This window comes from Camelus ferus, chromosome 12, assembly GCF_009834535.1.
Source record: "Camelus ferus isolate YT-003-E chromosome 12, BCGSAC_Cfer_1.0, whole genome shotgun sequence".
Lineage (NCBI taxonomy): Eukaryota > Metazoa > Chordata > Mammalia > Artiodactyla > Camelidae > Camelus > Camelus ferus.
In genome coordinates, this window is record NC_045707.1 from 2,000,163 (window position 1) to 2,027,597 (window position 27,435).

General features: G+C 35.5%; 1 protein-coding gene and 1 non-coding gene across 22 annotated transcripts in view; one reads left to right on the forward strand and one right to left on the reverse strand.

Annotated features, from left to right (window-relative positions):
- RBFOX2 (RNA binding fox-1 homolog 2) overlaps positions 1 to 27,435 on the reverse strand; it is a 239,570-nt gene that overhangs the window by 24,593 nt on the left and 187,542 nt on the right. For 16 of the 21 annotated variants that reach the window (XR_004324316.1, XR_004324317.1, XM_032492120.1 and 13 more), the window contains 4 exons: positions 14,171 to 14,317; positions 11,553 to 11,606; positions 3,140 to 3,232; positions 289 to 349 (listed from right to left, as the gene is read on the reverse strand). Coding sequence is in view for 19 of the 21 variants with exons in the window: in XM_032492120.1 (XP_032348011.1) it covers positions 289 to 349; positions 3,140 to 3,232; positions 11,553 to 11,606; positions 14,171 to 14,317 (355 nt within the window). In the remaining 2 variants the exon portion in view is untranslated. The remainder of the gene's footprint in view (positions 1 to 288; positions 350 to 3,139; positions 3,233 to 11,552; positions 11,607 to 14,170; positions 14,318 to 27,435) is intronic. The other 5 variants (XM_032492116.1, XM_032492119.1, XM_032492132.1 and 2 more) reach the window with 1 other exon arrangement.
- On the forward strand, positions 23,305 to 23,376 carry TRNAA-UGC. The gene has a single exon. It is a non-coding gene; the product is annotated as a tRNA-Ala (tRNA).

Genomic DNA, 27,435 nt, shown 5'->3' on the forward strand with positions numbered 1-27,435 from the left:
GGACCTAACTTGGGTTATTAGGTAACTTCAAATGACATGTTCACACTGTATAAAATGACCTTTACTTAGACTATAATACCTCAATAACGAAAACAACAACAACAAAAAAGTAATTTTTAAAAATTATCTGAAGAAAAAGAAAAGTAAAAAGTAAAAGTAAAGGGAGTGCTTCAATGTAAATGAAATAAACTAAAGACTGAAATCAAGAGTCTGTGATGTTTGTGGAAAGTCCATACATTTACACAAGAATAAATGATGTCTTTCTGAGGATGATTTGTAATCTCTTACCATTTGCATATGGTGTGACCATCTTCTTATTGGTCATTACACGTGCTGTAGCATTATTCACCTAAAGATAGAAAGTAGAAAGAAGGGGCAAGGAGGAAGTAGACTGTATTAGGGAACATGGAGTTGCTCATTCAATAACAAAGTATTCAGTTTAAAATGTAAATTTCAGAGAGCACTGATTTAAATAATTAACATAGCAATACAAAATATTAATATATAGCATTTTAATTAAAGTGTTTATTAAATGAGGCAAACAAGAGTAAAATGTAGTTTCTTGGTCTCCAAATGGAAAACTAGGGCTACTTTACCATCCAGAACTCCAAAGAAAAAGTACATTTGCAACTTCTTTGGAGATCTCATAAACAGAAAAATCTCTGTATTGAGGAAAATATGGAAAAAAGCAAACTGGAAATAACTGTTTGCCCGTGAATTGTCAAGTTCATTAATAAAACAGAGCTTGGCCACATTGGTCAGGAAATAGATTTACAGGAAGATAGGAAAAAAATCCATGGATTTCAACCTGTTCTAATGTTTAGCACTTTTTATATGCTTGTATAAGACTTTACTGTTTGAGGTCGGTAAACAAATACAGGAACTTAGATTCCTATGTTGACAGTCTTCAGGACCACTTTCAGTTTGCTAGATTATGTGGTCTATTTATTTAAGAAAAGTTTTCAGAAGGCCTTTAAATTAGGCACTGAAAAGATAAAGCTTATGTTTCTTTTGTTTTATGGTACGCTCCACCCTCATTACAGAACTGCATAATTTGAAGCATTCTCAGTGCTAGGGTGAGTAGGTGTTACAAAGATGGTGCTGATGAAGAAAAGATGAATGGAGCCCAGGAGCCAGGATACCGCAGCCCAGCGTAAGAACCAGCCTCAGAGCTCTTGCAAGGAGGGTAAAGCCTCACCATAGAACTTGGTAATATACTGTGTTGTCAGGTCATAAAATGGGCCAGTCTTAAAGAATTACAAAATATGCAAAATATAAATGTCTTATTTTGCCTCTGGAGATTTATATTATGTTAAATTTGTACAGTAATAAATTTTTAACCAAAAATGAAAACAATTTTAGGTAGAACTGGAAGCAAAAATGTTTTAATACATCTTTTAGGATTTGTATAGTGATAATCTTCCTATGTGAGGAAAAGAACTTGAAACTCCATTTACTCTAGTTTGACCCACTAAATCATATAAAACATTTCACATTTAAAAAGAAAGAATGGGATACAACAATGATGAGACTGAGAGCATGCAGTTAAAAAACACACACACACAAATAAAAGAAAGAAAAAAAAAAGTCTATTTTGGAAAGAAGGGAGAAAGTGAAGAGCGAGGCTCTCACAGACAAGGATTAGAATGGGGCAAGAGCTTCCACTAGCTGCTAGAGCAGAATGCACCCAAGCACTTAAAGGAAAAATGGCCAGAACCAATCAGAAACCACCAGTCAGCAAAAGAGACCAATAGCTGCACAGAACAGAGAAGGGGGTGGGAAAGGATGAGGGAAAGGTAAAGGAAGAGAGCTTGGGTAAAGAGAACAAAAAAGCAGGGGAAAGAAAAGAAAGTCAGGAAGGCTGTCACGGGCAGGAGAGAGAGCTGTCAAGGGCAAAGAAAGGACAGTCACAGCTACAAACAGAGGTTTGGGAAAGAGGAAAAGGAGGAGAGGAAGAAGGGGCAGGAAGTGCATTAATAAAACCAGCCAAACTGGAGTTCAGTAACTCTGAGTAAGATGTGCAAGGGGGAAAAATCACCATGACGTCAGTACTCAAACAGCTCAGACTGCTACAAAACAATATGTACATCCAAAGTCCAGGCGGCATTACTCAACAGCATTGAAAATAAAAGGGGGAAAGGAAAAGGAAGAGGAACAAGTCAAATCACATTTTGTAGTGTTAATGTGAGATGGCAGATGGACTTTTTCTTTCTTATTTGTTCGTAATTACATTTTAAAAAGCTTCTTCTCTAGTGCTTTGGTTCACTTACCGCCAACGGGTACCATCGCCAGCATTGTGTATAGTTACCATGGAAAGAGTGAGTCAAGTGAAGGGCCCTAAATGCTAAACCATTGGAAAGGGAGGGGAAAAAAAAGCAAAATATGCAGACATCTTACTCAAAATGGTGGCTTTTATATTTCATACTTTTAAAAATTGGGAAAGGGGAAAGGAGCCAGTTAACCTTCACCGCGTTATTAAAAAAGGGCTAGTGAACATCAGGTGGCCGACTTGATCCCATTAATGGTACATTGGACGGGCGGCCATCAAATCCTCTGTTGGAGGACTTTATACATTAACTGTTGAAATTCTTGATATTAAATAGATTTAAAAACCACATGAGTTTTGGATTTTTTCCTCCCTCCCCACAATCCCTACAATCTTCTATTCCTCACTTATCACACGCATGTGGAGGCAAACTGGCCTCCCAAAAGAGAGGATATTGGCTGGCCCCTTGATTCATTATAGGACACATTTATAAACTGAACAGATTTTAGACACTTTAAAAGTTAGTTTTATTGTCCTGATTACAGGAATTCGGAGTCTCGCAAACTGAAGCAAAGGAAAAAAAATTTAGAGAGTAGAAGGATGAACATTTTGGAGGAAAAAAGTAAATGAAAAACAAATACACATACATACGCACACAAGTAAATCAAAATTAAAACCCCCAAACAACAAAAAAATGGGGGGGGGGAGGATAGAAGTGTTACTTTTACACATTTTAGTGCAAGAAGGTAAAGTACACAGAGATACAAACATAGACACAAACAAGACAGGGTTCCAAATGTGAAATAAGTGAGGCAATACATAAAAAGAGAAATAAAAATATAAACCAGAAATTGAATTATTGAAGACATGCACCTCGATTTTACGGCCCTCTACCACGGTGCCGTGTAATTTCTCCCTGGCCCTGTCTGCATCAGCACTATTCTCGAAAGTTACGAACCCGAATCCCTGCATGCAGCGGGAGAAGGGGGGAAAACATGCACATCGTTATATTGAAATACTGATCTCTTGGTAAATAGAAAAAAATATCACAGTATGAAACTGGTATCAGCAACAACTCAGCAATACTTTCCCAAAGTCACGATTTTGGTCCATGCATATTTTGTAAAGGGAAATTAAATTCAATAAAAGAATTAAGAACTGTAGTAGTAATAGTAATAATAATAATAATGTAATTAACAACAATAATAACAATAATAAAATAAAACATAAAGCATGTGAGGCCAGACCAAAATTAAGGTATAGAGTTACTCGGGTCAAACTATTCAGTCAAGAAAATGAACATCTAAAAAAAAAATCCTACCTTTCTTTCTTAATTTACGCTGTTAACATACACATCCGGTTATGTAATACTAAAAAATACTTAATTAAATCTATTATTTCCAAGTACCTTCTACATGAAACTTCACATTTAGGCGCAAGCATTGTATAATCAATTTTTTTTTAAGGAGGTCTAATCATTTCAGCCCCACTCTGCCTGTTGCATATATCACCATTAGTTGCTTTGGTAACAGGATAACTTAAGGCATACTCTTGATCTTTGATTCCATGGGTATTGGGTATAGAAGAGGAGAGCGCTCATGTTCGTCTAAGCCAATGAAAATATCACTAAGCAGTGGCCAGTTTGGACTTTTCTTCAATGCTAATCTTAAATGACCAGACTGGCACTTAGAGTAAAAGTTATGTTCAGCTGAATTTCAGAAAATTGCTTATCCACATTCGCCTAAATTATACATTTGTTGAAGCCCACATCTGCTACTAAATGTATTAGCAACTTTCTAAATATAGAGAGAAAAGGAATAATCAGAAGGCAATGGGAATGGGATTTACATTAGTGACATCAGTTGCACACTATTCAACAGGAAAGGAATACCATAAAACAGCAATACAGCTGCTGCTCTCAGTTAGGATTAATTTATCTGTCCACTGCAGATGCTGGAAAAACAAAAACAAAACCAAAGAACAACCAACAAATCATGGAGCTTTAATTTATTAAGTAGAAAAGGCAGGAGATCATGGAGTTAACCCACTTTATTTTTTTGTTCATGTTAAATCTGAAGAGACAGTCTGGGTCATAATCATACTACCAATTTCAACACCAGCAGGATGTTGTATATATACTATATGACTACTTCACAAAGCATTATATCATTTTCATTCTACGTGCTTTGTCCTTATCTTTCCACTCTGCAACTATACATTTTTCTCAAGCTATTTACATCGGTAGAGTGGTAACTTCTTAGAATTTCCTGAGAAAGTCCTCATTTCTCAGTAGCTTTATTGTCTCTATAGCATTCTTTGAATATGCCACTGTAGGATAACCTGAACCCTTTATTTTTCCTGAAGTTCTGCTTTGATGCTTAACACCATGAGTACTCCTATATATGAAACATATTTCTTAACTGAGATGATAAACAATGTGCATTGCTCAATAAGATTTTATAAAAGCAACTCTATCCATTTGAAGGATCTGATTACACAGAATTCTAAATGATTATATGGCTGGGTGGCAATCCATGGACGATTCCAATGGATTCTCTACCTTCAATTCGGATACCACCACAAAGACTCCAGAATCTGAAATGCTAAGCTGATAGAAAACTTTAAAAACATATATTGCTTGAGATGGAATACTAGTGATAATTTTAATTAATATGTTCCTTAAAAATGTAAATGTGTTGAAAATATCAATGGGAAGACATTTTCAGAAACACATTTTGGTATCAACATGTTATAGCCACTTTGACAACTCAAGGTATACAAGGGCAAGTTACTATTTAATTATTCCATTTGTCATCTACACTAGCATCTGATGAAGACGGGAAGCCAGTTCTCCAGTCCTGGAGAATCCTCCAATAGGAACGGTAAGCCCTTTAAAAAAGGTTACAGATAGTGATGAGTATTTAAGTCACATTTTAGAAGTACTATAAATTGTACTCCAACTGACTGTCACAGCCTCATACATTTTATGAGTCAAACTAATGTATTATAAATTAGTAGTTGGATAACAGATTCTGTGAAGACTAATACTTAGGTTTTTAACTTTAGCATCATGAACATCTATCTCTATACACCCACATACATACATACTTGTTTGCCTTTTAAATACACTCATGGAGTAGGAAGAATAAATCTGTCAGTTTCCTTTTGAAGGTAAAGAAACTGAGTCAAACTAAGGTTAAGTACCCAGGCATCAACAAGGCCTTCTTCCATGTAGCTTCTTCCAACAGCGAATGGTGAGAAAACTAGAAATTCAGCTTTGAAACCTAAGTTCAGTATTCTATTTACTAAACTACATTAGTCCTAAAATTCTCCTTATTTTCTTTTTCAAATCTAATTGCTAAATGTATTCTATGACTTCCTTTCTGAAATATGTTGATGGAACATCTGTGACACAAGGACTGCATCCAAGAGAATGCAGGGTCATGTCACAGGCACTGGCATCTCACAGCCAGCAAATGACAAAGTCTAACATTAAAGTCTGCTTGTGTAAGATTTTCTCAAAATGACTTTAATATTCTGGAACAAAATTTCACTTTTAAATGCTTTAAAAGCCTATTTACCAAGGGTAAGAAGAGGAAGAAAGCCTTGTTGACACCTGGGGACTTCCTGATAAGAAACACAGAAGTAAGAGGATTTCTTTCTTTCCTTCGAAGATAAATCGACCTTATGTCAGGCAGAATAACAGCCCCCCAAAGTTGCCCATGTCCTAATCCCGTGAATCTATGAACATGTTACCTTACATGGCAAAGGGGATTTTGCAGGAGTGATTAAACTAATGATCCTGAGATAGGGAGATTATCCTGGATTATCCAGGTGAGCCCAGTGTAATCACAAGGGTGGTTACAAGTGAAAGAGGGAAAAAGGAGTCAGAATCAGAGTGGCAGCCTGAGAGAGGCTGGGCTGGCATTGCTGGCTTTGAAGATGAAAGGGGGCTATAGGCCAAGGAATGTGGGCTGCCTCCAGAAGCTGGAGCAGGCAGGCCAGTGCATCACCCCTTATAGCCACCTGAAGGAACACAGCCCCCGACACTTTGATTTTAGCCCAGTGAGACCCACTTTGGACTTATGACCTCCAGAACTGTAAGATAATAAATCTGTGTGGTTTTAAGCCACCAGGTTTGTGCTAATTTGTCCAGAAGCACTAGGAAATTAATATATACATATCTATTTAATTTTGAGATATATATATCTCAAAATTAAAGTGTGATTAGGAAGGTGAGAAGCATAACCAGCATTTCTGGAGCACTGGCCTTACTTTTCTCCAGTTGAAACTCCCAACAGGTGATTTTCCATCAACTCAACTTCCTGCTTGCTTTATCTGTCACATTCACAATTTGGATTTAAGACTACTAACTCAAAAAAAGCTTGAAAAAAATTTTAATGTACTGTTTCTTCAATAAAATTTACCATTTTAAAAAATGTGCCAAGAATTGAGTTAAGGATATTCCCAGACTATCCACTTAAAAAGTTACTAATAGGAAAATATGCTTATATGAAATTATGTTTTAATGTCCTTTCATTCTTAGAAATCTAATTCACATTAGGTTTGGTCACTTGGATCTCTTGCTTTAAAAAAGTTTAATACAATTATCTCTAAACTTAACACATTTTCCTTAAAAGAGCTTCAAAATGATTACATAATGTATCAAACAGGAAAACACAGAAGCAGTCTAAATAGCTACAAAGTCAAACTCTTAATAAGAGTAAATATTCCAGGTATGTAAGAAGAGAAAGAACAGATAAACAAGAAGTAAACTTTATTTTTAATTAAAAAAAATGATGTTGACAAATTTGTCTACACCGGCACTATCTGACAGAAATATAACATGAGATATATACATAATTTCAAAATTTCTACTAGCCACACTGAGAGAGCAAAAACAGGTAAAATTAATTTCAATAATGTATTTTATTTAACCCAATATATACAACATATAATTTCAACATAGCATCAATATAAAACCATAATTAGTGAGATGCTTAACATTCCTTTTTTTTGTGCTAAGTTTCTGGAATTGGTGTCTAATTTATACTTAAAGCACATCTCAGTTTAGACTTGCCACATTTCAAATGTTCAATACGGCCACTGTACTGGACATCGCAGGTCTATACCCTTTATACTCTTACCTAAGGTTCTCAGTGCCCTAAGTTCTGCTATGTTAATAATTTAAATACACCAGTGTTACAGTCATGATTTACCAGCTGTCTTTTGAAAATTGAGAGATGGTGTGTTTATCAGGTGTATTGGTTGTGGTTAAAACTTCTACAGTGTGACAAAATCTTATCATCTGCCTTGACATCCATTTGTCATCAAGGACACAGAAGCCGAATAACTGTCACCTTTTTAGTCTGGCCTCAGACTGCAATAAATAACAAGCAATAGGATGAGCACTGTAAAAATATTTTTAAATTTGTATAATCTTTGAGTTTTTCCATCTCAGAAGAATGAGAAAGAAAATTTACCATGTAACTTTTAAGGGAGAAATCAAAAGCAGACGGTTCTCCTGGGTATGGCCAGAACACAGAAATTAAAAAATAAATAAAAGAAAAATAAAACCAAAACCCATAAAATGGTAACAAAAGAAAATAAACTAAACCCTTTGGAAATACAAGTACTGTTAATTCAGTTTTAAGCATAATAAAAAACATTTTATTTTAGCATTAGCCCCATCAAATTTTACTGAAAATCACAAAGGCTTACTTTGTACAATTTCAGAGACAGTGTTTGGACCATATTTGGAAAGACATAAACAATTTCCCATTGCATAAAATCAAAATCCAGGGAAATAGAGAAATTACAGCATATCGTTTGTGCCTGAGGAATGAGAGTAGAGGTTTTATCTTCCCTAACTCCAACCTAAACTCAAGCCTAACCCAAACCCAGATTCCTATCATTCTGGAAGTCCACCTGAGAAAAGTAATGAGAAGACATTGACTAAAAGCCAGCTAGAAATCTCAGTAATTGTTGCTGTGCTCTATTTTGTGGTCCATTCGTGGACTTAACGATTAACACTGTCTGAAGAGGTGAAAGAGCTCCTCCTCCTTCAGTATTTGCAACACATGTTCCTTCAAAAGCTACAACTATATATATAATTCTTTTTCATATAGGTTATTACAAGCTATTGAATACAGCTCCCTGTGCTATACAGTAGGACCTTGTTGTCTCATCATATATCTTAATTGAACATTTTCAAAAGGATAGTCTATCTTTGCTTCAGTTAATCACAGAAAATTAAATACAACCGACTTTATGTTTTTACAAAGGAGTAAGCATTAAAAAGATTTTCAAAACTCATAGGAACTAATTTAAGTATATGTGCATGTACGTATATGCATATAAATGATATAAATTCATTCTATAAAACCCAAATTCAAAATATGAAGGTCAAAGAAGAAAAAAGGAAAACAGTCAACAACAAAGAAATAACTACTTCCTGGAGCACAGAAATTCCACTCTCAGGTAGGTGAACAGGTAGAGCGCTGGCAGGCAGGGAGGGAGTAGGCAGGGCAGCAAAACAGTGTTCATGTATTTTTTAAGTGGGTATATTGTATATTCTCAAACCCAGCCAACAGTCTCATACAACATAAGACAGAGTAATAAACAGTTGCTTTTTGTTTTCCAGTCATTTGGATAAATACTATTTTACATGTAAGTATTACTTATCTCTAAAAAGTTGTCAGTTTTTCCATTACTGCTTAAAAAAATTCAATAAAGTTAATTTCTGTACAGAAAAGCACTCTGTTAAAAGACTGAGCAATTCTTAACTAGACAACAGGACCACATAAGTCTCCTTTTCTCTGGTTACTATCAAGACATGTAATTTTATAGTGAATCCCAAACACAAAAGAAATGAGAAACTAAACTTAATTTACAAAAAGAAAAGTACTCATTAATTTTTCTTAGGTGGATCCCAGAAGAGGCATCTAGGTTTTGACTCCAAAATAAGTCTCTATTAATAAGCCCATTCTGGCAAAGAACTTTAGGTAACAGTTAAGAAGGGCAAAGGACAAAGACAGGTTTTTTATCAGTTCTGGAAAGCAGATCCAAGGCAATTCTGAATTCTGTGCTTTGTTTTAAAAACATTTCCCAATTAGTACATAGTCTGTCTACCCTTAAGCAGCCCAAAGAAAAAGGGGCAGTGAGGACACAGCATCAAACTGAGAGAAGTAGCGTGTACATTTAGATTCCCCAAAGGGAAAGGGAAGACTTGTGTCAATTTAAAATGAAAATTACAGGGAATTGAATTACAATTACAATTACAAGCAATTGAATCAGGTAAATTAAAAAATTTCAGTAGTGGGCAAACTCTTGAAGTCAGTGAAAGAAGCCTTAGAAAGATCAATTTCCTTTGCTTCGCAAGAATTCAAATTATTTTCTTGGTAAGGAGCAAGTCCTCAATGCCTGATAGAACTCTCTTGGGCTTCTGGTTGTTAGAGTCTAGATAAGAATATTTTAAGTGCATACGCTTAAAACCAAAACCATTTAAACTACTAGTTCAGATAAACAGTGTGGTCAATAATCTTCATATATTTATTTCACATCCATGTGCTTCTCATCTCTAAACCATCGTCATTTTTCCACCTTGTATCACAAAAAATAAAAGCAAACTACACAAAAAGGAATAGAAATCCACTGTAAGGAAATTACAAGTATAAATAGTTTTACTGGTTATAGTTTGAAGAGACCTCACTTTAAAAATACTTACCAAGTTAAGTGCTGGAGAAAGTTCTGTATAGGCATATTAATCTTTTTGTTGTTGTTTTAACTGAAAACTGGAAACTTACAGTATAATCACCTCTTTAACAATTAATAAATAATTATTATAGTCAGAATTAAACACTTTTAGTGTTGATACATTCTATAAAGGAAGGGAATAATAATCAGGAGCATCAGAAAAGTACATACATTTTCATTAGGAGAGTTGGGGGCAGGAGATCTATATAACTCTGTAGATGTATTAGTAGCTCCCAACTATGGTGAATTTGGAGTAGGAAACTGAAGAGAGGTACATATTAACTCATTTATTTGCTTTATTTAGCTTTTCTCAAATTACATCCTTAGAGATTTCATCATAGCCAAGGGCTATTTTCAAAGTTCAGTAGAGATGACCAAAAATTCAATTTAAATTTAATTCAAGGAGAGGGTAGAGCTCACTGGTAGAGCGCAAGCCCAGCATGCACAAGGTCCTGGGTTCAATCCCCAGTATCTCCATTAAAATAAACAGACAACCAAACCAACTTAATTACCCTCCTCCTCAAAAAAAAAAAAAAAAAAAAAAAAAAAAAAAAAAAATTGGTCTAACCTAAAAAAGCAGGTAGAACCAAACATAAGAAGTCAAATATTTTACAGGCTTGGCCACAGTAGCTGTGTCTGTGGAGTGAGTATATTTTATTTGTTGAAGAGGAAGAAAACTCTCCAATAAAACTTTCTGAAATTCAGTTCATCAAATATTTTTTCACAACACCACTGTTAAGACTTTACCATTCCCTTATTCCTAAAGACACTGCTGCTTATTTTAGTGCATAAAAAATCTAAATCATATAGATCAGGAATTTTAAATAGCAAATTTTCAGGGGAAAATAAGTTTTAATTAAAACTTCAGTTCTTACACAGAACTCAATTAAGAAGATAGAAGAAAATATATGTCAAATTGTACACCATTACTATGTTCATTCTTACACAAAAAACCCCAACTCACTATTTGTAATCGAAGTGACTCAGTCCTGAAGCTCACGCATCTGGGTTTAATCTAAAGGAGGAACCCCATAGCGAACATCTAAGTCACTACTTCCTGTATTGAAGCCTTGTCAAAATTAGAGCAAGTCAACTGAATAACTGAAATATTAAATTTGTTCTAAGTATGTCATTCTGAAGTTCGATTTTTAAAAGTTGAATTGTTCTGACAGAATTCAGACTAGAATTCTCATAGAAATTCACTGATTTTCAGTCTTCTCTTTCCTTCCTTTAAAATAAGCTTAGGACAAATTTAAATCTGAGGAAGGACTGGTGTCTCCTACATTCTCTCTTTTTTACTGCCATGCTCTCCCCTCAAACCTCTCTTGTTTCTACCCCATCACTCTCCCAATTTAAGATTTAGGAAAAAGTGTAGCCATGTGGTAGCTTATTTTTTAGAGAAAACCTAATCAAGTTAGATCGGATATTTTTTGCAGGCTTCAAAATCAGCTTATTTGCTGACTTCTTACTCTTTAAAATAAAACAAAACTGAAAAGAAACCAAGCACACTTAATACTGAAATGGAGCTTACCTTAGAGCCACGTTCATTAAAGATTATTTCTACATCTAGGATTTTGCCGAACTGCTGCAGAGACAAAAATAAAAACATATTCACGGTCAGCTTTTTATCCACATATTTTACTTTCTTTTGAAAAAGGAACAGGCGGGGTTTTTTTTTTCTTTAAACTATTTATTTAACTTCCATGTTTCTATTGGCTGATAGGTCACAGTACCAGTTGCTGATTTTTCCTCATCATTAAGTTGATAATTTCTCCTTTTTAAATTCACTCACTCATGCATTATCCATCTCTAAATAGTGTAAGCTGTGTTCAGAAGATATGGTATTACCCTATTACTTGCTTCTTCACATGGGCAACTGGGGATTTTCCTAACTACATCTCTAACTTTTGAAATGTCTGTTTTAAGAAATAAATCCTAAGTAGAAAGATATACTATTGAAGGCTGTTTTTCTTCCCCCTTTTTTTTAACTTATAAAAGTAAAGTATGTTCATTGGAAAAAAAATAGAAAATATACATAAATGAAAAGGAAAAGAGGAAACAGAAAATGAAGATCGTCTGTAATGCTGCCGTGTTAAGATTTTGGTACAGACTTCCTGGGTTTTCCTTCGAGGGGTGTGTGTGTGTGTGTGTGTGTGTGTGTGTGTGTGTGTGTGTGTGTGTGTGTGTGTGTGTGTGTGTGTGTGTGTGTGTGTGTGTGTGTGTGTGTGTGTGTGTGTGTGTGTGTGTGTGTGTGTGTGTGTGTGTGTGTGTGTGTGTGTGTGTGTGTGTGTGTGTGTGTGTGTGTGTGTGTGGTGTGTAACTACAGACACGTGACACTCCCTTTGAGTACTGAACTCATAGACCTAATTATCTATTTCACTTGGATTTCGGGAAATTAAAAAACTAAAAAATGAAAAGAGCAAAACAGAAATATGCTCTCTTATTGGGTTGAATGATTGCTATCTTTAACAAAATAACATGTATTAAGAGGCCAGGTTTCCTAGAGTTAAGACTTCTGGGCTTGATTCTAGTTTCATCATTTAGTAGAAAATTAGAAAAATCAAGGGAAGAGGAAAATGTCTTATTTTAGGAAGGAGTGCATTTTGTTTTATTTCTTTGTCTACTCAAAAAAACTGAGATTTGTATGGTGTTTCAGAGTTTGTTTTCTTTTATATTTTCTAATTCATCCTTATAACATCCTTCCAGAGTTAAGAAGTGCCCTCCTTTAACAGTTGAGGAAAATGAGTCCAAAAGAAGGTACTCATCAAGTTTGCAGAACTAATAAAACAGAAATAAAATGCAGCATGGAATCTGCTCTTTAACAACGCTACTGTCCTTCTAAGTACTCGTAGGTACAAACCCCATGGAAGAAGACAGCAACCAGGTATCCCTTACAAGGAAATTATTAATATTGCTACTACTGCTACTACTACCACTACTACCACTACTACCACCACCACCACCACCACTACTACTACACTTAGTTACTACTACTACTACTACTACTACTACCACCACCACCACCACCACCACCACCACACTTGGTGTCTTATGAGAAGGGCATAGTACATTTCAAGAAATCACTGTCAACCGGCCTGGGTAGAACTTCGGTGGACACAATTTTTCTGACTCAAGAGAAAACACACTTCCGACCGATGAGAATGTACTCCAGTTTCACAGACCTCCAGAGATTAAGGTTCCATATTATCTCTGACAATTCAGTAGAGAACCTAATAACTCATACTCCTGGGAAGTTTCTTCCTAAACATAACCTAAATTTTTTATGCTGCCCTTCATATTTTCTGTTGCTCTTGTTTCTGCAGAGATGGAGAATAGCTGGCTACCATTTCCTATTGAAAAGCTCCTCTAGTTCATCAGAACATCATTAAGTCTCAACCCTGGCCTTGCCTTCAGTATAGAAAACATACCCAGGAAGTCAGCTGTAAGTGACAGAACTTTGCTTCAGGGTCTTGTCACCATGAAGTAGCCACGACCAAGACTTAAAGAAGGGCATTGTTTTCCTGACAAGTACTAGGCAGCTATACAAAAATACATTAAAAAAAAAAAAAGATCTCTTACTCCTAGTTGAAGATAAGCATTTGATCAAATTAAAACAGGCAACAACACATTAACTCAGAAAAAAATTAAGATTCTCAGCAGTCATTTACTTCCTTACTTTAAGAAGTAATTTACTTCTTAAATCTTTGCTATTGTACTTTGTTTTCATGACAGTGATTTTGGGAGGAAGTAAACAGCTAGAAGAACACATCAGGTAGCAAACTAACCCCCTATACCTGATTTTAGGTCACAGATACTACTTCATTTAATTCATAACCCTCTGAAGGGCAGGGATTACTATCTTTTCCTGATTTTAGCATGGAAAGTCACATGTCCTAAGAAACCCCACAGTCCCAGGCAAGCTGGGGTGCACAATCACTTTATTATGTATGTGAAAACTTGCAAGGCTAATGTCTAGAATAGACCAGGTGATGAGAAAGTTTCTAAAGGCTGATGAAAATGTTGATTTACCTCAGGATCTTTCTCAGTGTATCTGTGGTTATGTCCTAAAGTACTAATGACTAATGATACATCTGGTGGATTAAATCACATTTTAATTGTAAAAACCATAAAAGGACTTCAGAAACTTACCCCAAACATCTGCCGGAGGTCAGGGTCCCGGAAGCGGAAAGGAATATTAGAGACATGCAGTCGTTTAGGGGTGGATTTACTCTCGGAATTTTCACTACTTTGTGTCTGTGACTGCTGGCCGTCTGTCTGTGCGCCCCCTTCTGTCTGCTAAGCAAAGAGAGGAACAACATTAAGCGAAAAAGAAATAGCTATTTCACAAGAATTAAGTAAAATAATTATAGTCCTCCCTCTCCCCAGTCGTTCTCAGTGTGTCTTTAAGCAAAAATTACAGTTGTCCCTTCAAAGAGAAAAAAACCAAAACTGTTATCTATGTTCAAAATGCTATAGCTTACAAAAAAACTAAGGTTTTTTGAATATTTATACTACATTAGTAAAATGAAAGATCCTAGAAACACTAAGTAACTTGCTCAAGATCACACAGAGATATTATGATAACTGAAGATGTAAAAATAGTACATTATTCTTAGATTCTTATAGATGCTTTCTATTTTTGAGATCTTCCTATTTTGAAAATAAAATCAGTTGTTTTTAGTTGTGGAGATAATAGCATTTCTGGTCCATCATTTCAGGAAATAAGGGAATTTTTTATAGTTCATTCTATTAGTTCCAGAGTTTATGACTACTGCATTACCAAAATACTATAATATTATTTATGAAAAGGGGATACCTAGTGACAATGGGCATTTTGCTTAAAAAATGGAAGAAGCTTCTTACTCTGAAACCAATCTGTACTCTCTTCCCTAATTTATGCAATTCCTGCTACTTTAGTAGAGGGAACCCATCCTTCTATAGCCCAGAGCAAAGCTGCATTTAGAAAATCAACTGGGAAAGGCTTGAGGAGACTAAATTACTACACACACATATATCCTAGATTTGTATATATCCATAGTGACAGAGTGTTAGGGGATGTGGGTGTACATTTTAAATCATGAATCTCTCTTGCAACATGCCAGGCATGTGTTAATCTAACTGTTTTTCAATAAATCTTCAAAAAATTGCTGTGTTGAGCAATACTTTTGACAAATATCTAACCGGTATGATACATTGTAGGCATTCAAAAAACATTTACTTTTAAGTATCAGACAATTTAAGAACCTTATGTTTTTCACTATTCTCTATGAAGCACATGCCAAACCCGATGGTCTGCTGAGATGATTAAACCAACATACTTTTGAACTGGAGCTTGCTGTTCTTATTCTTGCAACTGAGTTAGAACCAAGTCCCTCTAACAGGTTCTTCTGCGTGACACAGAATGGATCCTCCCACTTTGACCCAATGTTCAGCTAAAAAGAGGTACTTTTGGCTCAGAGAGGTTTGCAACCATCTTGAAATGAAGTTCGAGACTTTTAAAATATGCAGGATAATCAGGAATAAACTCTAAATACAAGGCTTTTCAAGTGTCAATCTAACTGATGGCAGCTCTTCTCTCACTCCATTCAGGTCTTGCAGATGGCTTAAATGTACAATGATTCATATGAAACAAAAACAGCAGAAAAGGGAAGAGCTACGAAGCAATGTTCTGTGAAAGTGCAAGGTTTTCAATCATCAATCTGGACACAATGCAAATGCAGACTAAACAAAACAAATTCCACTCAAAGATGAAACTCACTAAGTTACTGAAACAGCATCATGGACACCAAAGTAACAGCATAAGCATCAATTACAACTAATGCTCATTCAAGCATCTTCCAACTTGCTCCTTCCATCTCACAGCTGGATCACACAAAACCCTTTCTTTAATCAGACTCTGAAACCACCAGCTCTGATCTGCAGGATGACAGTGTATCACAATAAGAAAAGTTTTAAAGACCAATTCTGGCTTCAAACCTGTATGTAACTTATATATGTAGTCCATGTAATCTGTAAAAGGGTATGTGAGGTGGCAGGATCAGTGAAAACTAATGATTACTTCAAGGTATGTTGCCTAAGATACTTATTTGCTGCTCCTGAGATTTTTTTTTTACAGCCCTACAGTTACAATTTAGAAGCTAGATTGGCTAATTTTCCAGCCTTGTGATGAAACCTACATTTTTTAAAAGTATGAAATCTTTAATTTTAGGGAGACCAAGCAAGTGGAAAAAGTGAACCATTATTTCCAAAATTTTTAAGCCTTCTGATTTTAAATAATTTTTTAAATTGAAGTTTAACATACACAGATACAAAAGCATAAATCATATAGGCATACAGTGGGATGAATTTTCACAAAGAAAATACACTCATGTAACCATCAAATTAGATCAAACAGCAGACCTCCAGGGGCAACTTTGGGCCCCACGCTAGTCACCATCCCTTTGACAATCTTCCACGTTGTAGGTTTCCCCTGGGTATCTAGTAATCCTTGGTTGCCTTTTTTCAGAATTAAGTATTGAGGAGGGAAGGGTCACTAAAAAACTGATTGGAAGCTCTGAGTGGATGGGGTGGAGGGGCTTGATGACTTTGTGATTCGTTCTAAGTTCAGTTAAGTAAGCAACTTCTTGGGGAAACCCCTGACTTGTACATCTGTGTCTTTCCTCTTGAGTTAGGTTCTCCAGAAAAGTTTTCCAAATCTTTTAACTGGAGACATCAGTTTCTGAAACTCAATTTTTGTGGTGTAAACTGAATTATTTCTCAACTTTATCCCATCACTGGCTTAGGGATAAGCTCATCTGGGTCTGCTAAGTTAGTTACTAATCAGCCATCTGCTTTCTAGTTTCCAAAACATTCTCTTGTTCTTATTGCTTTATATTCCTAAAAACACACAGACACAACAGTTTTGGAGGAAGCAAAATTAGATGGGTGTATTCAAAAGTAACCTGAAATTAATAATTAAGGGTTTAATAAGACCTTATAATACTATATATACATATTTTAAAGAAGACAGCAAAATAGGACAATGCAGCCTATATTTGGTTTGAGCTGACTTGTATAAAATATTTTGGGAAATATGGCTTGCTGTCAAAAACAACCTTAGTATCTTAAGAAGGACATGCCTGAATTACAGCCCTTCTTCGATGTACATATGAAAGGCTGAGGTAGAACAAGCAGAGACCTCGATAATGAGACATGGTTTCTGCTAACAGCAAATCTATAAATACAAGTTTTTTTTTCCCCCTTCTCTATTCTTTAAAGCCTAGAATTACTTCAGACACAAGTTTGAGGGTGATTAAAATATTTTGTGATAAGGAGACGTAACAACTAACTGCAATGTGAGATCCTGGATTAGATTCAGAACAGAAAACTGGTGACTGGACAAGGTCTGTATTTTACATAACATACAGCACCAACACTTCTTTCTGCCTGGTTTTGAAAACTGTACTATACGTAAGATGTTTACACTAAAAGTTAGGCGAAGGGTATGTAGAAACTTTCTGCACTAGTTTTGCAACTTTACTGTAAGTCTAAAATTAGTTCGAAATAAAGTTTTTAAAAAAGAAAAAAAGTATTTTGGGATGTCAGATTCTAAACCCTATAGAATATTAAAACACAATGTGGAGGTAGTTTAATGACTAAATACAGTCACAACTATAGACAAATACTTATGTTTGTATTCAAAATGTGGGTTGGACCACTTATGAAAGTCAGAAATGGGCTGAAAAGTCCAATCATTTAAATTATTGGCATAGTGAAGGAAAAACCTCCACTTAATCTAATATTACTATTACCTAGTCCCAAATTAGAAACAGTTTAACTTGTAAATCTCTTCTACTTACAAAAGGTCAGTCACACAAAGCTTCATCTCCTGTAGCATTTTCCCTGATGAGCTTATTGTTTTATGAACAGAAGTATAAATGATTGCTTGTTGGGTTCAATTTCTTTTGGATGGGGATCGGTCTTCAGTCACGGTTTAAGTGAATCCTCTTTTTAGGGTGAAGTAGATGTTTTCATAATGTCACAATGTCAATCACATATAGTACAAAAGGCATGAATCTGAAAACTGCAAAGTGCAAGACCAAACTTACCAAAGCTAGTAGGTATTTCTATTAGTTGCTAAAAGTAGAGTGCCATGTGAATTGACATGTAATTCATTTAGCCTTGAAATTACGCAATTACTAACAGTTTATTTGGGAAGATTCACATTGGTTCTGTTAAAGGAACCAGATTGGGCTCAAGATGGAGTTGCTCATGTTAAGCTCCACGTCAGCAAACCAAAAGTTAAGTCTCTGTGTTCGGCTCTCCCAGAAAAGAAAAGTCTAAGTCAACCAAGCAGCACTTGCCTGCTCAGCAGAGGTTACCTGCCCAGGCTCCAAGACTTCCCTTTGCTCCATATAAGGGAATGCTTTAGCCAATCAGCAAATGCCCAGGATAACTTCCTTGTTCCCACTCCCTCTCCTATAAAATCTCTTGCCTTGTACAGTTCTTCAGAGTTCTATCTGCTAGACTGGATGCTACCTGATTCATGAATCACTGAATAAAACCCATAAAATCTTTGTAATCTACTCAGTTGAATTCTGTTAACAGTTTAAAATTTACGTGAAAGTGAAAGGTCATTAATTTTTCTATACCATACTATTTCAATTCTGAATGATTCAAATTTGTATAAAATAAAACTGTGATGTATTTAATACCCAAGAAAATCTAATGGAAAGGTCATTGCCCAAAATAGCTTTAAGCATATCTAAAGGATATGTGTGTATGTACATGCTTCAAAAATCCATACAGCAATACTTCCCAAGGGGTAGAAATGATAGCTTTGCAGATGTTAACTGGTATTTTGTAGAAAATGAGTTTCACAGTCAAATAAATTTGGGAAATACTGGACTAAACAAAGTTAACAGGTTTCTTGTGAATTCCAGTAAGGGAAAACTCACCTATCTCCCTAAACGTATATTATACATATCATTCATTCATTCATTTCGTACAGCAGGCTCTAAAATTCACTTTGAAAAATACTGCTTTTATCAGAATGGCTCTTAGAGCACTAGCTCCCAAGGGTGTAAGGGGGAAAAAAATGGCAAAAGAGCAAAACTATATGAGAAAAAAAAAGAGAAAAGAGATATAACTAGATGGCCTGTTAATTTGTATTATTTTAAGTGAAGAACTGCCTATAACACTTTCTTTGAAATGAAATAATTATATACTAATAGAATTATAGCTAATATTTATTGGACATTTACTATGTGCCAGACATTACACTAAGTACTTGCTATTCATTCTCTCCTTTAATCCTAAAAACAACCCTATGCGGTAGGAACTGGTATCATCATTTTTACAGGTGAGGAAAATGAGCATTAGTTATAATTCTCTCATGGTTACACATTTAACAAATGGAAATAGTTGGGAGCTAAACCTAACTCAATCTGGTTTCCACAGCTCAAGCTCCCTAACCTCAATAGTTTATAATAAATACAGTTTTTTTTCTTTAAAGCAGCTTTTCTTTTTCTTTAACTCAGTTTCTCCTGGTAATAGTTTAGAAAGTAGGTTGGGATACTTTAGTCATTTTACAGTGCCTTAAAAAAATTAGGTATGACGATCCATGTTGATCCATCAACTAGATTTGTTAGCATTTAAAATTTAAAGCATTAAAAAATGTTTATAATGAAGTATACAAAGAGTTAAAACTGGTGAAATTGGATCTTATGAATTCCTTCTTAAAGAGTAAAAAATCTAACATGATAGAGTATCTTTCTAAAGAGTGAAATCTTGGCTTTAGTACTTATCTACCAAAAATCAGAGTAAGTGCTAAATAACATACTAAAGTATTTTTTCATAGTGCTAAAATAACATACTAAGAATACCTGTCCATTTAAATCATTTTATCCAGAGCTACCAGCAAACACAATTTTGAGGGCATAAAAAAATTGAACTTATATCTATGTGGAGCAATTCTTTACTTGAGGAAAAGTACCTTTAGCTTTAGTTATTTAAAGAGAAATGCTTAAGTATTTCTTCTGTGTATTTGAATATTGCTACAAGTCAAATTCTGAGAATCTAGAACTGTTTGGACATTAAATGTAAGCTAACAATTCCCCAATAAACTAGTAATTTAGTTTTCTTCAGAAAATATCTGGTTCTATTTTCTCAGTGGGTTAAAGTGTTATAAAAAGGAATTACAAAAGGCATCATTTGTATATGTAGTATTACCATATATCACCCACCCCATGAAATAAAAGCCAGTATCATACTGTTAACAAAAACCACAGCAAGTCACTTATTTTTCTGAACCAGCAATCAGAATTATGTAAAAATTATATGTAACAGTGAAACACCAGAGAAGATAATCTCAACTTTTACAAAATTTAACTTAACTGAATGATTCTTTAACAATTTTAATGTACATTTCAGAATGAAAGAAATCTGTAAGCATGTTCTAGTTGGAGTTCTTAGGTTTAACACTGAAGAGTAAGTGGAAGCTAAGAAGATAAGATTATCTCCACATATGCCTTTTATTTTTTATAATTTACATGGGGAAGCAGAAAAAAAGCACTTGACTTAAAGCAGATTTCCTGAGTCCCAGCTCTGTTACCAGCTAGCTGCAACCTTGTTGAAGTCACTTAAAACTGCAGACTTCTGCTATGAAAAGAAGGCATGGGATGATTTCTAAAATCCATTTTTAGCTTTAAAATTGAATGATTCTAATCAGAATTTACCAACTTCAAAGGACAGCACAAAATATTTATGGAAAATGTACAACTCTTGTAGACAGGTTAAGAAAAACCACCATCAAATTAATTAGTCCTTTTATTCTTGTCTTAACACATGGCAGAGCAGTAAGGGCCAGGGGAGTGGAGTATTACTGTTTTCAGCACTTTTAAAACTCTAGTCTCTTTTTTGGGGAGAGGGGGTAATAATAATAAGTAAAAATAAATAAATAAATAAATAAATGAAGGCATGCAAAGGAGAAGAAGCAATAATCATAAGTTAACAACGTTAACAATGTGGTGAAAGGGTGTCTTGAGTTTCACATAAACCAAAAGGCAATTTTCTCTATTCAAAAATATGCATGCCTTGAGGGGAGGGAATAGCTCAAGTGGTAGAGCACATGATCAGCATGCATGAGGTCTTGGGTTCAATTCCCAGTATCTCCATTTAAAAAAATTAAATCAACAGATCTAATTACCTCTACAACAAACAAACAAACAAACAAACAAAATGCATGCCTGGCTGAGAGTGGTTCTGTCTTTACAGACCAAGCTATAATTTCCTCATCAACTCAAGTGTGAAACTGCTAAGCTGTTCACAGGCATCAAAACTCCAGAGCTGGAGGGTACAAGTAATTAACTTTTTAAAAGTAAATTGATAATGAGTGGAGGTAATTTGTATAAGCTCATCATTCTCTACTTTTTGTTACTTTGGGGGAAAATGAGGGCCTCTCTTGGAAAAGTGGATAAGTCCTTCGTTGTCTCAGGCCTCTAATTCTAGCTTGGAAATGGAAGATGCTAATGATAATACCTACACTGTAGGCTGAAGGTATCACGGCCCAACAACACAAATGTGACAGAAGAGAAGGATTTGGGCCCCATTTTTACCATTATATTCCAGAAGTCCTCATTTGGACAAATGCAGCCACTGTTAAGGCCTGTAACTTCTTGGCTATGTTTTAGTGGGTTGCCAATCCACAAGATATCTTCAAGTAAGGGTCAGCCGGCAATTCCAAAGGAGGATGGTTAGACCGACCTTTCTGATAAGTAGAGAAATGCAAGAAAATCTGGCTTCAACATCAGAGAAAGGATACGAAAAAAACAGAAGAAACTGAGGATGATAAACAATGTGGGGTCTGATTTAGAGGTGCGCTTGAAAGCCCACCAATGAGGAGGGTTGTAAAATCTACAGTTGGGCTATAATGGAGCAAGGGGGGCCACGCAGCTACTCCCTCAAATCTCTGCTTTAGATGTACCAATAACTCTGTCAAATACTTCAAATGATGTTACTCACTAGCACCTTACTCTGCCTTTATAAGCTTTTTTCCATTCAGAAAACACTAAATATCTATTATAGACCAATGGGAGTACTAAGAAGAGAGCAATTAATAGTTCCTGCCCTCAAGGACAGTATGGTCCAATAGGTAGGCAGAACATGTATACAAACATAAACCTCATATCCGAAGATGATTCACCAAAGCTTATCTACTTCAAATACTTCAGTTATTTTTGCCTGCTGGCATTTGGAAAAATATCTAAACACGTAGGAACTGAGGTTCTTTCTTCTCTGCAGGCAGGCTCAGTGATAATCAAGCCTCTGCAGACCCAGGTGGGAGACCCCTAACTGTTACCGCTCTTGCTAATGCACAGTATGGGACCAACTGATGGTCAAAACAAGCTCTCATCTTAAGAGCACAAGAAGCTTCTAGCCCAATGTTAAAATCAATTTCTAGAAGTCAAAATTCTAGATTTCAATGCTTCTTGTTATATGAGAAGTCCTTTCTTTTTGTTCTCCCCATCAACAACAGGGGACCACCCTACATAAGCAAGATCTAGATTTAAATATGGCTGTAGTTCACAATAATAAAAAGCACAAATAAATGACATCAATTGGGACAAGTGATTTAAAAAGATGGTAAAAGCATTTATTTTTAAGAACTACTTAAAAAAAGTAATCTTCACTAAAATCCTGTCAGGTAGGCATTATTAGTTTCATCTGATAGATGAGGATTATTTTTAAGAACTACTTAAAAAAAGTAATCTTCACTAAAATCCTGTCAGGTAGGCATTATTAGTTTCATCTGATAGATGAGGAAACTGAAACTCAGGAGGAAAAATGACTTATTCAAGATATAGCTATTACAGCAAGGATGAAAAATCTTTGACTCTGATCTCCTTACTTTACTCATCCAATCAGCTGTCAAATTCAGTGTATTTTACCTTCATAATTTCTCTTCATTTCCTCCTGTACAAAATCAGCGCAAATCCCTAGTCCAGAACCTCTTACCTCATTACCAGCTAAAAGCATAAGACCTTTTCCCAACCAGTCTCCCTGCTTTTCTATTCACCTTGTATGTGTGACAGATTAATCTACTGAAGTACAATTCTGCTCACTTTCATTTCTTTGCTCAAATACCCTTAATAAAGTCATTTCACAGCCAGGCAGTCAAATGTTCTTCCCAACTGGTACTCAAGCAACCCTTCTCCCACCTTATTTCTCACTAGTTTCTACTGAGCACCCAAAGCTTCAGCCAAATAAAAACCCATGCCTTTATTCAAAGACATTTTGGTCAGGGGGAGGGTATAGCTCAGTGGTAGAGTGTGTCCTTTGCATGCACAAGGTCCTGGGTTCAATCCCCAGTATCTCCATTAAAAAAAAAATTATATATATACCTAATTACTCCCCTCACCAAAATAAAATAAATAAAATAAAATAAATAAAATAAAATAAAATAAAATAAAATAAAATAAAAATTCAGCAAAAAAAAAAAAAAGACATTTTGGTCTTTCTCATCTCTCCAACTTTGCTTTGAGAAATGACTTTCCTAATTCTTCCCACCACCTAAGCAAGTCCAAATTCCAGCCCTCATAATGCAAGGCCTTCTCCACCAAGGAGCCTCAGCTTCTCTCTCTGCAGACCTCCCAGGGCACACCTGTATGTTCTTTCACTTTTTTCTCAAGAAATATTTACTAACTACTAAGTGCCAGGTACCATGTAAGTCTGGGAATGCAAAAAGGAAGCAAGGAAGGAAGGAAGGGAGGGAGGAAGGAGGAAGGGAGGGAGGAAGGAAGGAAGGAATGGGCAGTGTAGGGTAACTGTAAACTGCCAGGAAGTGATTCAAGGAAGGGACTTCTGGCTGTGATGACATGAACAGGTCAGTGAATCCACTCCTTAAAAAAAGAAAACTATATGAAACTGTCCAACAGTCATTTCAGGGTTCTGGAAATCCATCAAAGGCAGATGATAAATGGAGAAATTTCTTGAAAAATTGCTAGAGCCTTAGGGCAAAACCAGCAGAAATCTACAAACTCATTGCCTGGGGCTCTGCCAACCCATCAACCCCACCCTCTAATCCTCAGCCCTGCTGGGAGAGCTTAGTTTTCACTGAACAGGGCTTTGCTGCCAGAGGGGGCAGACTCAACTTGGGGCGCTGGGGTTGGGGCACAGCAGAAAACCATAGCTTTGTCAGCTAAAAGTGGCCAACTTGGTAGGAACCTAACAGGGGAAGTACAGTTCTTGTAGCTTGAGGTTACGGTCTGATTGGGTGAGTGGTGGATCAGCTAGAAATCTGAAGGGAAGAGCCTGGAAATGAGAGAATTGTGGAACTAGATATGCTCTCCTCACACCCCTGGCTGACTGTGAAAATACACGGATGAGGAAGGGGAGACGAGAAGACTCGAAAGAAAGAAAAAGCCAAGGCATACTTGAGAACTGGCTGAGCTCTGAATGCAATTCCCAGCCCACAAACAGATGGATAACAGAGAGTGGAAGCTTTACAAGCTCAAGGTGCTTAAGCACAACCTCTGCCCAAATCACTGGCTGACCACTAAGCTACGAAGACACAGCTTGACTCCTAGACAGGCTAAAAAATAAAAATGACAATGAAAATCACTAAGCAGACACATCAGTGGCTGCACACCACAGAAGAATCACATTCCACAGTTTAAGTTCAGGCAAATTACTTAAAACACACACATATACACTTACCTACACCTCTCAAAAAACAAAAAACAAATAAAAACCTTGAGAATTGCTGGGGGAGGGTAACAGCTCAGTGGTAGAGCACATGCTGAGCAAGCATGAGGTCCTGGGTTCAATCCCCAGCACCTCTATTGGGAAAAAAAAAACCCAACAACACTTCAGAGTTTCTCAAATGTATTACAAAATGTCTAATTTATTAAAACATTACAAGACATGCAGAGAAACAGGAAAGTGTGGCCCTGACTCCAGAAAACAAGCAATAAGTAGAAACAAAAATAACACAAATAAATAACTAATTTTAGAAATCACTAAGGGATTTAAAAGATACAGAAAGATTTAACAGAAATCAGCAAAGAAGGAACAATAGAAGATACGAGACATATAAAAACAAATAATACAATGGTAGACATAAATCCACTCATATTAACAATTACATTAAATGTAAATAGACCAAATGTTCTGATAAAAAGGCAGTAATTTTCAGACTGGAAAAAGTAAGATTGAGATGTATGCTTCTCTTTTTTACAAGAGACACACCTTAGATTCAAAGAGTTTGAAACAAAATGAAGGAAAAAGATGTCGTGCAAACAGTAATCATAAGAGTTGAAGTGGTTGTATTAATATCAGACAAAATAGACTTAAGACAAGAAATGTTAATAGAGACAAAGAGGGTCCTTTTAAATTGATAAAGGGCCAATTGGTTAGGAGCATTCTGTAGGACAGATCATCTACTACTCCATAAAACAAATCTCACTAAACTCAAAAAGACTCAAATTATACAAAGTATGTTCTCTGACCACAATGGAATTAAATTAAAAACCAACAAAAGAAAGAAACTTGGGACAGCTTCAAACATTTGTAAATTAAACAACACACTTCCATGTAAACCAGGATCAAAGAAGAACTCACAAGGAAAAGTTTTTAAATACCCTGAACTAAATGAAAATGAAAACACAATATATCACATTTTATGGGATGTAGCTAAAGGGAAACTTAAGTGGAAAGGTATAGCTTTAAACACATATTAGAAAGGAAAGAATTCTAAAATCAATGATCTAAGATTGCAAGTCAAGAAAATAGAACAAACCAAACCCAAAGCTAGCAGAAGGAAGGAAATAATAAAGATGAGAATGGAAATCAATGAAATACAAAACAGAAAAAAAATAGGTTTTTAAAAATCCATGAAATCAAAAGCTGGTTTTCAGGAAAAAGCTGCAAAATCAATAAACCTTAGCTAGGTTGATCAAGAAAAAAAGAGAAGACATAATTTCCAAAATCAAGAATGAAAGAACGGTATCACTACTGATGCTATGGAAATTAAAAGGATTGGTGGGATTATTATTATGAATAACTTTATACCAACAAAACAGCTAATTGAGATGAAACAGAAAAATTCCTAGAAAAATATCAATTACCAGAACTGATTTAGCAAGAAACAGAAAACAAATAAAAGAAGGAAAAAAGAAAAGACTGATAACTAGTAAGGAAATAGATTCAGTAATTAAAATACCTTGATAAAGCCTCAGATTTATATTTTATTCCTTCTTTTCCCTTCTTTACCAGTGGTTCTGGTAAGTCTGTGAGTTCATAATCATTTGAAAGTTATTTGGAAATGCAGCCAATACAGCAGCCAGTATATTCATGATTCTAGAACAAATGCTATGGAAAGCCTCATTTGTTACCCATCATGCCTAGACTTTCCAAATAAATTGTCTATTATAGTCTATTATTTATGGAGTATAAAATTATGTGCTTATATATAACTGACACTGAGAAGATAACATTTTCAAGGAAAGAATGGATTTTCTTTCTTTCTGATCCAACATCTAATAAAAGAAAATGGAAAGTATTTGCAGGTTAAAATCCATCCTCATGCAGCAAAAGCTTTCATTATAAGGCTCTTTAATGGGAAGTAAATCTTATCAAGAGGCTTAAAAGCTGAGTACAGCTCTCCTTCTGATAATCTGATATAGGAAAGGCAAAAAAACTACTAAAAACTAGAGAAAGATCTTTCTAAGTCGAGTACAGAACGTTTTTTTCTTAGGAAATATACCACACAATCCCACAAACAATATGATTTCCTGTATGATGTGATATACACCTATTGTTGAGGAGAGAAAATGTTCTAGAGTTATGGTGACCAAGACTTGCTAATGGACTGGATGTAGAGATGAAGAAATAAACAATGACTTGTATGTTTTGTTTGAGCAGCTAGTAAGTTTAGTAGTATAATTATACGACAGAGAAAGGATATAAAATAAGAGGGAAAGGGGTTCTAGGACCCAGCCCTGGAGTACCGCAACAATTAAAAGCTGAACAGAGAAAAAGCAACCAGCAAAGGAGACTAAGAAGGAACTTCCAGTGCTTAGGAGGAAAATGGAGTGTCGTGAAAGCCAACAGCTAAGTATTTCAAGGAGGAGGGAGGAGACGATGTACAGGATGCTGCTGAGACTGTGTACGATGAAGACAGGTCTCAAGGGACCATGAGGTTTTGCAAAATGAAGGTTACCTTGAAATTGAAAAGAACAGCATACTGCTAGGTTAACTCTCATCACTGAACTTACGACCTTGTTACACTGTCTGCCCCATCTCTATACTGTGAGCTCCTGGGCAATGACTGAGTTTTATTCTAAATCCTTATCTTCTAATTACAATGCTTGGAGTAGAACTGAAATTACGTAAGTGCTACGTAATGTAATGTATATGCTAAACTAACTCAAAGGGTT